This window comes from Salmo salar, chromosome 09 (genome assembly GCF_965601325.2).
Source record: "Salmo salar chromosome 09, fSalSal1, whole genome shotgun sequence".
Taxonomy (NCBI): Eukaryota; Metazoa; Chordata; class Actinopteri; order Salmoniformes; family Salmonidae; genus Salmo; species Salmo salar.
This window is the reverse complement of record NC_138299.1, coordinates 17,414,996-17,427,793: the sequence shown is the minus strand read 5'-3', so window position 1 is coordinate 17,427,793 and position 12,798 is coordinate 17,414,996. Positions and strand designations below refer to the sequence as shown.

At 43.6% G+C, this 12,798-nt stretch overlaps 1 protein-coding gene across 1 annotated transcript in view; it reads right to left on the bottom strand.

The window, feature by feature from the left end:
- LOC106610794 (serine/threonine-protein kinase D3) overlaps positions 1–11,274 on the bottom strand; it is a 63,858-nt gene extending 52,584 nt beyond the window's left edge. Inside the window, exon 1 of the mRNA XM_014210381.3 lies at positions 10,966–11,274. Coding sequence (XP_014065856.3) covers positions 10,966–11,274 — 309 coding nt within the window. The remainder of the gene's footprint in view (positions 1–10,965) is intronic.
- Positions 11,275–12,798: the final 1,524 nt, after the last annotated feature.

Genomic DNA, 12,798 nt, shown 5'->3' with positions numbered 1-12,798 from the left:
AAATAAATCATTCTCTCTACTATTATTCGGACATTTCACATTCTTAAAATAAAGTGGTGATCCTAACTGACCTAAGACAGGGAATTTTTACTAGAATTGAATGTCAGGAATTGTGAAAAACAGAGTTTAAGTGTCTCTGTCTCTCTCTCTCCATCTCTTATTTAAACAAGCAGCCATGTTGTTGTCATTCCGCAGGGACCTGTTTTCAGCATATTAAGTCTCTTGTCAATAACCGGTGCAAAGTGTGTAGGTTTATCTTGTGTTCCCATTGAATTAGCTAGTAAATATGTAATTAAACCAATTTGTGTAGTACTGAATCATAAGTAAGGCTCGGGTTTTTGCAGATGCAAGGAGGTTATGACTGTTCAGAATGGTGATATTATACGAGGTTAACATTAATAGTTGACTGTTTATAGATGTGATAGGTACCTTTTAGAGTTAAATTTGGGAGATGGTAACTCTTAAAGAACCGCTCTCGTGGTGCCCCAGATTCTAATGACTTAATTGTTACATGATTCATTTAATCCAGTAACAATTAAACATAGTTAGTTAATTAGATAAATAACAGTCTTCTGATTAATGTTAAAGTCAAGTCACGACAGTGTGGAAGCCAGGAGATGCTAACTGTTTTTATGTTAATTAACATTTAATTACCAACAGTTTATTTGCTTGACAATCACGGCTGACAAAATGTTGTGACCGCCACAGCCCTAGTTATGAGACATCTGATGTACAGTAGCCTAGAGTAGATACGTGCTGCTTCCCTGGGGCTTTTATAGAAAATGCATCTGGCCATTCCACAGCTCTTCCCACATACAGTAGGCCTTCTATGCTGTACAGTATATGCAGAATCACACTTATGTAATATAATAAACTGCTCCTATAATCTCTGAGGCCAGGCGTCTGCAGAGCATGTGCCTTCCCTTCTGCCCAGCCCAGCAGCCAGTGGGCGGAGAGGGAGAGAGAGAAAGCGAGAGAGAGAGCATTACAGTGCATTACATCAAACTAATCGCTCCCTATTTTGCAGGCTGGAGCCAAGGCAAACACACTACAGCTGGAGCAGAAATGCAGAGAGACTGGGAGCAGCCAACTGCACAGCCCATCTGCATAGCACTATAGTCCACATATGGTTCACATTTCACACATACTACTGCTTTACTTCCCGGACAGACCAACTCTCTCTGTCAGCCTCTCTCTTAATCTCCCTCTCTCTCGTTGTCTTTCCCTCTGTTTATCTGTTACTCTCGCACTCTCTCGCTCGTATTTACTCTGCTACAGGCCTTGGTAGCCACTTTTCACAGCAGGAAATATAAACGGAAGAAAATCCATCTTGATAACAAACTGAGCCCAGTGCAACAAGATGCAGTGAAAAGGAAATTTATGTGGTGGGGGAGTGTTGTTTTTTTAAATGTTCTTTTTGCTCAGAAGCGACCATAAGTTCAGTTCCACGTGGTATGACGATTCAGATACATCTGAAAATGTATTACTGTGTAATTCAATGGGAGAAGTTCATGGAAAAAATGGAAAGGTTTTGAATTCATCAGTGACACAATAAGGTAGACTGTGTTAGTGGAAAGACTATGAAGCACAAAGCAAAAAAGCTTCCTCTGCTAAAACGTTTCCCATTTATCTGCTCAGGACAGGATTTGGAACAAAAAGGCAGAACTTGCACATTCCACTCTGTCTGTGGACAAGGGTCACCATAATGACAGAGTAACTTATTGTCTGACCATCTTTGCAGAGCGCTATTACACTAGCTCCTTCTTCTACTCATGTTCACTATGTTTCAAGAAAAGTGTGAACACCACAACCTTATAGGTTCAGTCCACTGTGAGATGAAAAGAACAGAGCTTGAAAACATGCCAAACCGTCATATGTAACTAATTCAGTGCTGGTGTGGGGCCCTTACCTCGAAAAACCCGTACTGAGATACCAAGTGCTGACAAGGTGAAATCCCAGTGCTAACCACTGAGCTTAGGTCTAGGCCTCTCCCCAAACCACAGAACAGTGTACTCATGAAGAGAGCACATACACCTGTCAGCATAGACCTACTTCCACTAGCAGGACAAACCATAGGGGAATACTCCTATTACTTCATTTGCATTTGTGATAATGATACTATGATACTATGATACTCCTCAGCCTGAAATGGACCCTCTCTTCCTGTTCACGGTGGTTGTACTGCTCTAATTGGAGACTCTTCAAACCTTTAGCCTGCACTGTGATCTACTACTGCCCTTTTGAGTATTGTGTGGATTCAGACTCAAAACTACTCAACACTACTCCTTCGTGTCCTCAAGTGGATCAAGTGCTCCAGTCCAGTCCTCAGTGGAGAGGAGATAGTGGAGATGAGGTCACTACTTGGTGGCCAGCTCCTTAACGAGTCCTTAACGAGAGCTGTCTGAAAGCTGAGAGCCCCGGTCCATTCTTTAGAGATGAGAGAGACTGGCTCTCTTCCCCTGGTTGTCTTGTGAGTTTGTGAGTGAGAAAGTGAATGTGTCCGGGGGCTGATAGGAGGAGAGGAAGAAGGCTGAGTCACAGGAGCCGCGACCTCTCAGGAAGAGAGGAAGAGAGCAGTGTGATCTGAGCAGCTCTGCTAGGCCCTGGGCTCTGAGTTATGGGCCCTTGGTGATGCTTCTGCAGCCCAGTGTGCCTTGAAGATATACTAGGAACACTCCCTACTCTCTGTCTGGAAATGGCAGGGGACTAGTGCTGGCCAGGTGGATCTGATTTTGAACACAGATTAAATAATCATGTGAAGATTTTGATTTAGGTAAAAGGATATTGATGGCAATCCAGAGTTTATCTCTGTGCTCTGCTAGTATAAAGAGCTGTAGGGTTTGACAGTAGACAAGGTGACCATGACTCCATATCATTGCTGACCATCTTCACTGCTTATCATTCTAAACGCTGAAATAAATAGTCGACAGAATACATGCACACACTCTAGGTAAAATTAGGTCAACATTTTGTAAAAACCCACTTTGCTCATGATAAACTTTCACTCACAGAGACAGACACACAGATACAGACAGGAATAAAAGCCACTGCAGCGGACAGAGAATCCACTTGGACAGAGCCAGAACCACACAGACGAAATAGGCCACTGAACACACTGTATTCCTCCACTAACCGCAGGCAGCTGATTGAGAAGCAGGCGAAAACAGAGCCTGCTGTGGAAACAGGGAGAGGCTCTGGAGAGGGACTTAAGTTAAGAGTATGTATTGGCTGCGGAAACATGGTGACAGACGTCACACCAACGGACTTTTTTTTACTTGTGGCTGAGACAAAAGTAAACACAATACAAGTTAAAAGAACACGGCGACCAGAGATGCTGAAATACATTAGCTTTTTCAACCACGATGAGATCAAATCAGATCCATTGTTGCTCAACGTCACCATAAAATCATCGTACGTGTCCTTTAAGTTCTCAATGGGTTATGGGTTTCGTGCTGCTTGGTATCGAGGCCCTGTTGCACTTCCCCTGCCACCTTGCTATCAGCCTGGTAGATCACTCAGTGAGCTGACAAACAGGAGAGGAAAACAGTTCTGAAAAAACACCTCCGAATGCAGCATTTTCAAACCTGCCGCCCGCCACGTCGGGGACCGATGGTGCCAATGCTGGTGCTGCCGTCTGACAGAAAACACTAGGCTTCATATGGTTTTGTATCAACCTGCTGCTATTAACCTAATGGGGGGAAATCACATTGCTTCTGAGAGCTAACAGTTCCCCCATTGCTACTGTGTCTCCACGACTTCTGTGGACACTGACCTCCATTCTGAGACCAGTAATGTCATTAGGGTTTATCTGTAAAGAGGCACGGCAAATCAACCAACATAGGACCAGGCCGGACTCCTGAATCCCCTCTCTGTTAGTCTGTGAACTTGACACTGGGCCACGTCTCTGCAAGTGCCCTCAGCATTGGTCAAGGTCGCAATCCATTAAGTGTGCTGCTGAGGCGGGCCAGGTCAGAGAGTGCAGACAAGGTGGAACGCCTGTCTGTGCAGAGAGGGAAGTATCCTGTAACTCCAAGAGTGAGTGAGCAGCCGCCAGCCAAATCAATGAGGGAAATGTGACATCCTTCTATAAACAGGAATATATCGCACGCTGGTATAAGATTTATGAGGGGATGTTACTTTAATTACTCGCTCTACAATTTATCTGTCCCCAATCACTTGACAAAGGCTGTACTAAAAGGGATAGGTGAGCACAGCTATAAATATAAAGTCGTTTGAGGTTGATTACTGTACAGCATGTGCTTGAAAATCTATACACCTGCCCCTTCAATATAATCAGAGTTTGAACCCCTACTTAGAACTATTCAATCAGTACCAATAGAGACTGGAGCAAGACTAGATTATCTCTAGCTACCATTGTACAGTCATAGAAGATGGTGAAGGACATCCGTCCCAGTGGCCCACAGACGCTGCCAGTGCAGAGACAAACCAACCACAGGGTGGTGGTAAATTCTATGGCTGGGTCTGGTTCCTACCACACAGCAGGGCACCATTGGGCATCTAGCAGGCCAGCTGGCCAGCAGACCACAAGCCAGGCACCAATGCAGGCCTGCCGCCATCGCCAGGACCAGCCTTCACCAGTCACAATGCCCCAGTCTGTCATTTTGTGACTCCTGTGGGTGAGTGTTCTGTTCTGCCATGCCACTCTACAATTGGGGGAGATTGAGACTGGAGAAATGTGAACTGCAGATGGGAGACATTACTCAGTTCACTTAACTATAGAGTGTTTTGATCCCGCTCTCTATTCCCACAAATTACTCAGGACTGGAAAAATGGATAGATTTCTTGCACACATGGTTATTCCAGACATAAGTGAAAGCTTATGGTGATACAGGTATCCCTCAGTTGCTGCATTCATGCAACCATCATTTTGCCTGGACTGGCCTAAAAAGATTGAAATTTGAAATATGACATTAAGCCTGCACATGAACTCGAAGAAAAACATGTAAGCTGGAAAAATGAACCCTGAAATCATATATACTGTAACGGTCTCCATTCAGAAGCAACTCCCATAATTTATAACACTGACAGGTTTTGAACTTTTTTTTCTCAGAAGCAACCAAATGTGCTTTCCAGGATGTGTCTTGCCCCATGTATATAACACATAGTGCCCAGAGCGGAGCCCAGCCGTGCTCAGGGTGAAATATGGTTGTTCCATAGGAACATGCAGATGTGTGCTGAGCAGAGCTGGGCTGAGCAGAGCTGGGCTGAGCAGAGCTGGGCTGAGCTGTCCAGGATGGGGGAGGGGAGGAGGAGTGGATGGACGTGATTTATTTCCTGTGAGCTTCAGTTAGTTACGGCCTGTGGGAGAGGAGCACTCTCCAGTTTCCATCTGCACTCTCTCGTTTTCTAATTTGGTTTTCATCTCTCTCTCTCTCGCTCGCGCAGAAATCAGTTCTGCTCCTGTCTTTTTGATAAATCCTTTAATCGAATATGGGGTGATTAAAACTATTAACGTGTGTTGGCGACTTAAGTGCCGTAAGCTGATGATGTACCAACTAAACAAACGCTGTGTGTGGCAAATCAAATCACTAGGCTGCATGTACTGTTCCATTCATCAAAGATGTGCAAATCCCTTGCTTATCATCAGTTGTTGTCCGTTTAAAGTTTTAGTTTTTACACGAAACCTTATTTAGAGTCACTCAAAAGGTTCAAAATATTACCCAAATGCTGCTGTTTTCACCATACTGTTTCATGTTGTTCAGCTTGACCTATTGAGTGTCTGCTTCTCAAAAGGCCTTTGTTCAGCTAATTACGCAGGCAGCTGTGCTACTCTCAACCAGGAACTGGGAGCTATTCTACTGCACTAACAAACCAGTAGGAAAGCAAGGGTGTGCTGTACTGTGCCAGACAGCCACATTTCACAGTACAGTATATCCAGCTGTGGCGAATATGTTCAGAACAGAGCAGGACTATCTTAGGGACAAGGGGTAAAGTAGAAATGTTCATAAAACTGCCTTGGTTTGATGTTTTTTCCCCTATCGTCTATGCCAAAAGGACTTCAAATTTCCTTCCTTCTTGCAAGCTTTATCCTCCCCCTCGAACAGCTAGAGAGGAACGTTAACTTGGAGGCCAAGACACGCTATAAACCTTCCATTTTATATCAAACACTTTCAATGTTTCAACTGACAAGGCTAAGATTTCCAACCTTCGCCTCCAAACATCCCCACCTGCTATTTAATGCTGCATTGACAGGATATCAAGGCATGTTGAGCGTGCCATAACCATTACACCATCCTCTACAACTTGTCTGACGTGATCCAGAAACCCAGTGTTATAGTTGAATTTGTTGGGATGGCACCCCATCCCAACAACATAACATCATCCTTCAAGTATGCCTGGATGGGAAGCGGAGGAATGCTGGTTGGCTGGGCCGGCTGGCTGCTAAAGACAAGTCACTCTCAGGAAGTCATGAACTTTTGTCCCGCGGTTGCTCCCTCTCTGGCTGCACGGGAGGACTTGGGCGACACTAAACAGGAAGCAGCTCCACAAGCTGACGCTATCACTGTTTATACCCCATTCATCACGCACAGAGACCCGACCAAACACCCAGGGCCGGGGCCAAGGAGACAGACCCAGAGTCTGGTGGCAGGCAGCCACAGATAGAGAGCCTAACCAGGGCAGACTGGTTCCCCTCAGGGTGGGTCACGTCACTCACTCTTTCTGCTGTGTCACCTCACAGTCCCAGAGGAGCCTGCCTGGTCTGTGTGGGTGGGTGAAGGATGGTGCTCTCACGCCAACTGACGATACCCTCAAAGGGTCATCATCACATTGACTGAAGTGGAGCAGAGGGCTACAGCCACGCAGAAGACTTGAAGAAGAAGTTATCATCTAGAAATCAGATTATCTCAAGTTCAATCTTACTAATTTTGAGGTACTGTAAAAAGTTCCCTTAATGATCGGTTACCTATCTTAACCATAGAGACAAAACAGACCTCGGATCAGTGAATAAGGGCATATTCAATGCACATCCCAAAGGGGCCCAGTGCTTTGGCAGTCAGTTGGATGATGAATGAGCTGTATGGAGTCCATAGAATACACAGCTATAACTGATTGCATTCCCTAAATAGTGGGATTCAAAAAGAGGGTTCAGCCATGAGATAAAATGTCAATGCTGTGTTAACAATGTAAGCCCATGTATATATTCAGTGGAAACAAGGGAGAATCTACTCTGTCAATCTAGGACTAGGCCAAGGACAGTGCAAATTCAAATCTAATACTACTCCGTTTCAAAACATTTGAAGGGAAACAACTGCTCCGACAGCATATACTTCTGACTAATGTTGCTCCATGTTTGTTGCCTGGCTCAGTGACTGACTGGTGGACCGCTTACCAACTACACAGTCGCTCAGCGTGGGAAATGATAGCACACGGGGGCAAAGTTCTGTCCAGACTATCTACTGAGATATTAGCATATAAAACATGTTTCCTGTCCGCTCACCACTGACACAGGAACCCCGGGCTCTCCACTGTTGAAGGAATCTAGAAAGGCAGAGGTGGGGTCCGAGCTTGTCAGCTGGAAAAGCTACAGAGGCAAACCCAGCTGCTGCTTTATTAAAAGGTTAACAATAGTCATGCATACTTCAGTTCAGTGAGGATGGACTTGATGGACAGAAAAGAGCACAGTGATATTTTCCACTGATATCAAAGCCATATGGGTGGATTTCATCAGACAGAGAATACTGTGACCTGCTATAACAGCAGCAATATAGAACAACCACTAGCCATATCAAGACATTACAGACTTTATAACAATTGGATCATTTGTAACTCAAAGTACAGTGCCTATTCAGCAGATGTTACCGTAAGTAGCTGATTTTAAAGTAATAACTCGTCTAAGGTTAATGCAAACTGACTGTGTTGATTTTCTAAAAGAACTTTCTTCATATCATAATTACAACATTTTCTTTAGCTCTTGTAGCTGACTCTAGCAACCTTGCCAATACATTACAAGATCTATGAAAATATCATCAGTGATCAGATGCTCTGCAGACCAGTATCAGCAGACCCCATAAAGAACAACAACATTACAGTGGCCTGGAGGACTGTGAACTTGGCCTACATTACAGTAAAAGACACAAGAAATGCACTCTGAATTAGCACTGGTAGTTCTATGGGTTTCAGGCCTTTCTGATGGTTTAAGGTATGTTCACCAGCTCAGTTGTACTGAATGGAACGTGTCAGCTCAACGTAGCTCAAAGCGACTCCAATTTCTAAGAACAATGAATCTCTTGAGAGGAAAAGGTTACAGAGTATTTGCATTACAGAGGTGATGAGTAAGGAGAGGCGAGAAGTGAACAAAGTATCTATACTGTGACTATGTGGGCCAGCCAGGATGCGCAGAGAAAAATATGATTACGTTTCTCACCCGTTACTCCAAAACACCTGATCCCTTTGCTCCCACCCCTCCCTTCCTTTTATCCACTAGACACGATGGAATGAGTTCTATAATCTCATCCCCTCACTCAGTCTCTGATTAATGATGGACACAAATAGAGTAATCTTCCTTATGGATGTAAGACGCTAACACAACAGGTGAACGTGTGAATGTCATTTCATTAAAAAAGGAACATCCACACATAACCACAGTAAAGCCTACACCCCATCCATCAGATAGAACGGCACAAACCGAGGAGGAAAAAAAACAACACAAAATGGCATTGAGTAACGGATGTTACAAGAGAGAGTAAGATTGAGTCCGAAATAACTATTATCTAAACGTTCAGGACCTAATAAGCAGTCTAATGTATGGTATCAGTTGGATGTGAACATCTGAATGTGGATCTGTCGTCTATAGTCTGAGACAAGGCCGTTCATACTGTATGTTATTATCTACACTGGTGTGTAAAGAAGCACAAGGAGGACGCAGGGACACACTCTTTGAACAAATGGCCAGTCTTGAGAATGTTCTTCACGGACCAACTCCATCTCTAGATTGCTAAGAGTTAAAAACCAGACCAATGCATGGTAATGGCAACCCTATAATGGACAGAGACAGTCTGCTTGCCACCAATACAATTTAAAGAACAAACAAACGGAGTCAGCAAACTACATTTGGTTCCACTGGTTTGCTCTTGATTTTCCAAACTTGCCTTTGCATCTTTCTAGCCAGTGGTACAAAGGCAACCACTGTTGATTGATGCAGTCTATATTTCAGTTGTTCAAAGCCTCTTCTTATGCAGGAGCCATAACCCAAAGTCATTACCGACAGCCACAATTGTCATGGAAAATAACCTGGCATATGCATTACATCGTGGATGACTTTGAGAGGAATAAACCACTGAGTGGTTCAGTGTTAGTGTCGCCAGTGAGAGTACACCACAATGTAAATAGCTGATGCTACTAGACCGTGCACGCCAACCGGAGAAGCCTCACTGCTGCCGAGCACGCTGCTGTGGTGCTTAAAACTCATTCTGTGCACAAGACACAGATGTCTGCAACAACAACAACAAAAACTGGTCACAAAAAGTGCAAACAGACAAGTATGGCACAGAAATGGCAAACACTGTCTGCAATATAACGGTCTCACTGTTTTGAAGAGTTCATTTCAACTTGCAACCAATGTTCCCTCTAAGCTGCGCGCTCCCGGGACTGCCCCGCAGAAGAAATATCAGCCTGCGCAGAGAAACACCAGATTGAACTTCACTCAACTTTCTAGTTTTCCCCCTTAGCTATCAACATTATCAACGTTTCCCTTTACTGTGGGAATTGTGATCGAATCAATGCAATATTAGCCACTTTCAATGCAACATAACATTTTGTTGTAGGCAGAACGCATTGGAGTATGATTTTATTGCATTGACAGGCTATACTCAGCCTGTACTCTACACAGACCGATACGGCAAAACCAATCAGAGCTGCAGTAGGATAATATGCAAATAGACCATTGCCATATATGGATCTGTGCCATTCACTTTGAACTGGACTGTGTGTACAGAAAGAGCGGTCGTGAGTAGATGTGCTTGTTTTGAGATGAAAGCGAGAGCTGCATGTAGCCAGCCACGTGTGCACATTTGTTAATATCCTTTACTAGTTAGTGAGTTATTAGCCCAATTATAGATAATTTGTAGTCAGCAATGGGGGAGGGATTGCTTCCTGCAAGAGCAGAAAACGTGTACATTTCTAGACATCTTTGAAAAGCGAGTCAGGTAAACAGATTTTTTTTTTTCTTAAAGGGGCAGTGTTGTATTTTCAGATAGCTCATTCAAGCCTAAGTAGCCAATAGGCAGAGGGTAGCATAATTTGTCTGATTCTCTGTCATTTTATTTTGTAAAATTGGTTTCTTGCATCAAACACAACAACATGTTCAGTCACCTCCTTGTCTGAAGGACAAGTGGATAAACAGGTTAATGTCAAGCCCTGCATGTTTTTTTTCAAAAGTCTCATGGAATGTAGGCCTACATAGAACACCACAAATCAAATCAAATCACACACATTGGCTGCTACTGTAGGCTGAATGATAGAACAGCTATTTCCATGTTAAAATGTTATGGGATGCATTTTCTCCATTGTTTTTGATGGTAGGCCACTCTGGTAGACCTACATTACGATCAAATAGCCACAGTAGCCTACTTGACCACTGTCTGAAGCTGTAACTTAAAGCGGGTACAGCCTCAGTGTTCATAGTAAAACACGTGCTGGAAGTTGCACAGAATTTTCACAACGCTCAGACCTGAAATTTGCTCAGTGCCGAACTATGCCACTGATTTGTTTAGCAGTATGCTTGGTGGACTTTCCAGTGGACTTTCCAATCTTTCTTGAAACTTGGAGCAAAAAAAAGACAACTAAGCTTTTAGATTTTACAGAGAATTTGCTTTCTCTTGCTCAGGCCTACTTATTGCATTTCATTCTATCGATTCTATCGATATCTTTATAGATATTCACTCTGGCATTATGCATTAGCTGCAGTAGGTCAAGTGTTATAACAAGGAAGGGATGTGTAATTACCTTTTGGTCGACTATAGAGCAGACCAGGTCTTTGACCGCAGACAGAGACATGTCATGGTTCTCCAGGTTCACCATCTCTCTGGTCAGGCCAATCTGGAGGAGGAAGGACACTCCATGGAAGGAGCTGCGGGAGTTAGTGGGGCTGGGAGCGCTGTGAGTGTGACTCCCGTGACTCCCGTTGGACAGGCGGCTGTAGAGGGGTCCCGGGGGGCTCGGCGATGGTGAGGAAGTCAGAGGCACGGCTGGGACTTGTGAGTGGAGGTAGGCTTTGGGAAAGGATGGAGGAGCTGAGCTGCTGCAGGCAGACATTGGGTTTCTTCCAACGGCAGAGATGATGATGCAAAATGTAAAGTATTGTAACCGTCAGTGATGCCTTTTTAAATCAGGCACCACTGAACAACTAAGAACAGACACAAGTCTGAAGAAACACTCACTCCTCATTCTAGGAGACATGAAACGCAAGGTCTTCAAAGTATCACGAACAGTATTAGCCAATAGCAATAGTCAAACGTTCATCCCCATTGACTTCTCAGACCGATGCCTGGCAATCAATTCAAGGACAAAGCCTGATGATTCAACTAAATGGCCTCAGCTCTCTCTCTCAGGCAAGAGATGTGTGCAGTTTGGACTGCTGAGATACTCCAGTCGTCCTAGATTGATTCCCCCAACGCTCACTGCAAGAGGCGGTCACCATTCCAAACTTCATGTTCTTGAATGGTGTCCCCTCACAGTACTAGAGTCACATATCTGCCCTGGCCACAGGAAACCTGTCACAAAACAGATACAGTACATTTAATGGTGGTAGAATAGAATATGTTTAGGTTTGTAGATGTAGTAGATTTGACCAAACTAGAAAAAAATTCAGCGAAGCAAATCATGACCTCAAAGCTGTTTACACTTTCTGAGTAGGCTATGCAATAACAATAAGTGATGCAATTCACGAGAAATAAACATGATCAGGTTTGGATACAATAAACACATCAAATAATTGTAATTGGAAAATTCGATTATATTGTAAGCAAGTACAAACAATGCATCATGTTTTAATAACTTCATCTGACAAATTAGAGACATGGTGTAGGTTACCATACATTATGGAATGTTTTCTATTCATCATGCACAACCAACATCTGGAATCAAGGCTTCTCAACATCTGGACCATCCCACTTTCGATTGAATTGCTGGCAGAAGACGACCTCATGTCCACGAATGCCAGCAACACAAGTTATACAAGACCTGTTTTTGCATAATAAAAGCTTGTTGAAATATTCTTCAATATCCTATGAATTACCCTAAATATTCCAATCGTCCATAAAATATGTCTAAAACATAATAGGCTTACTTACCTCCACTTTCTTCAAAAGGCGACGATGGATTCATGGTCAGTGGACAGCAGGAACTTCTCCAAAAACTCCAACAATCGAATCACACAGAAAAAATATTCAAGTTCATTCGCCTTTTCGCTAAATCATACAAATGAGCAACAATGTAACCATATGCATTAGCAGGATTGTCTAAAAGCGTGCTAAGACTCACAACCGAGTTCTCTAAATTTTTGAAACTTTCTCTTGTCGTCTATTCGTGGTTGCCAGATTCATGCGCATCTTATTATCCTTCCAGCTGTGACTACTCCCACTGTTCTGAGAGAAAAGGAGGAGAGAAAGATTCCTGGGGCTTGAAGTTCTATTACCTAGTTGGTGCTTTGGGTTTCTATCGGTGAGGATAAATCTTCAAACTACAATCTCACATGCAATGGCGTCTCGAAAAACGTATCTTTACATTGCGCATGCCTCTTTCATCTATCTTTTCCGTTATTCGGATTATGCTGGAGAG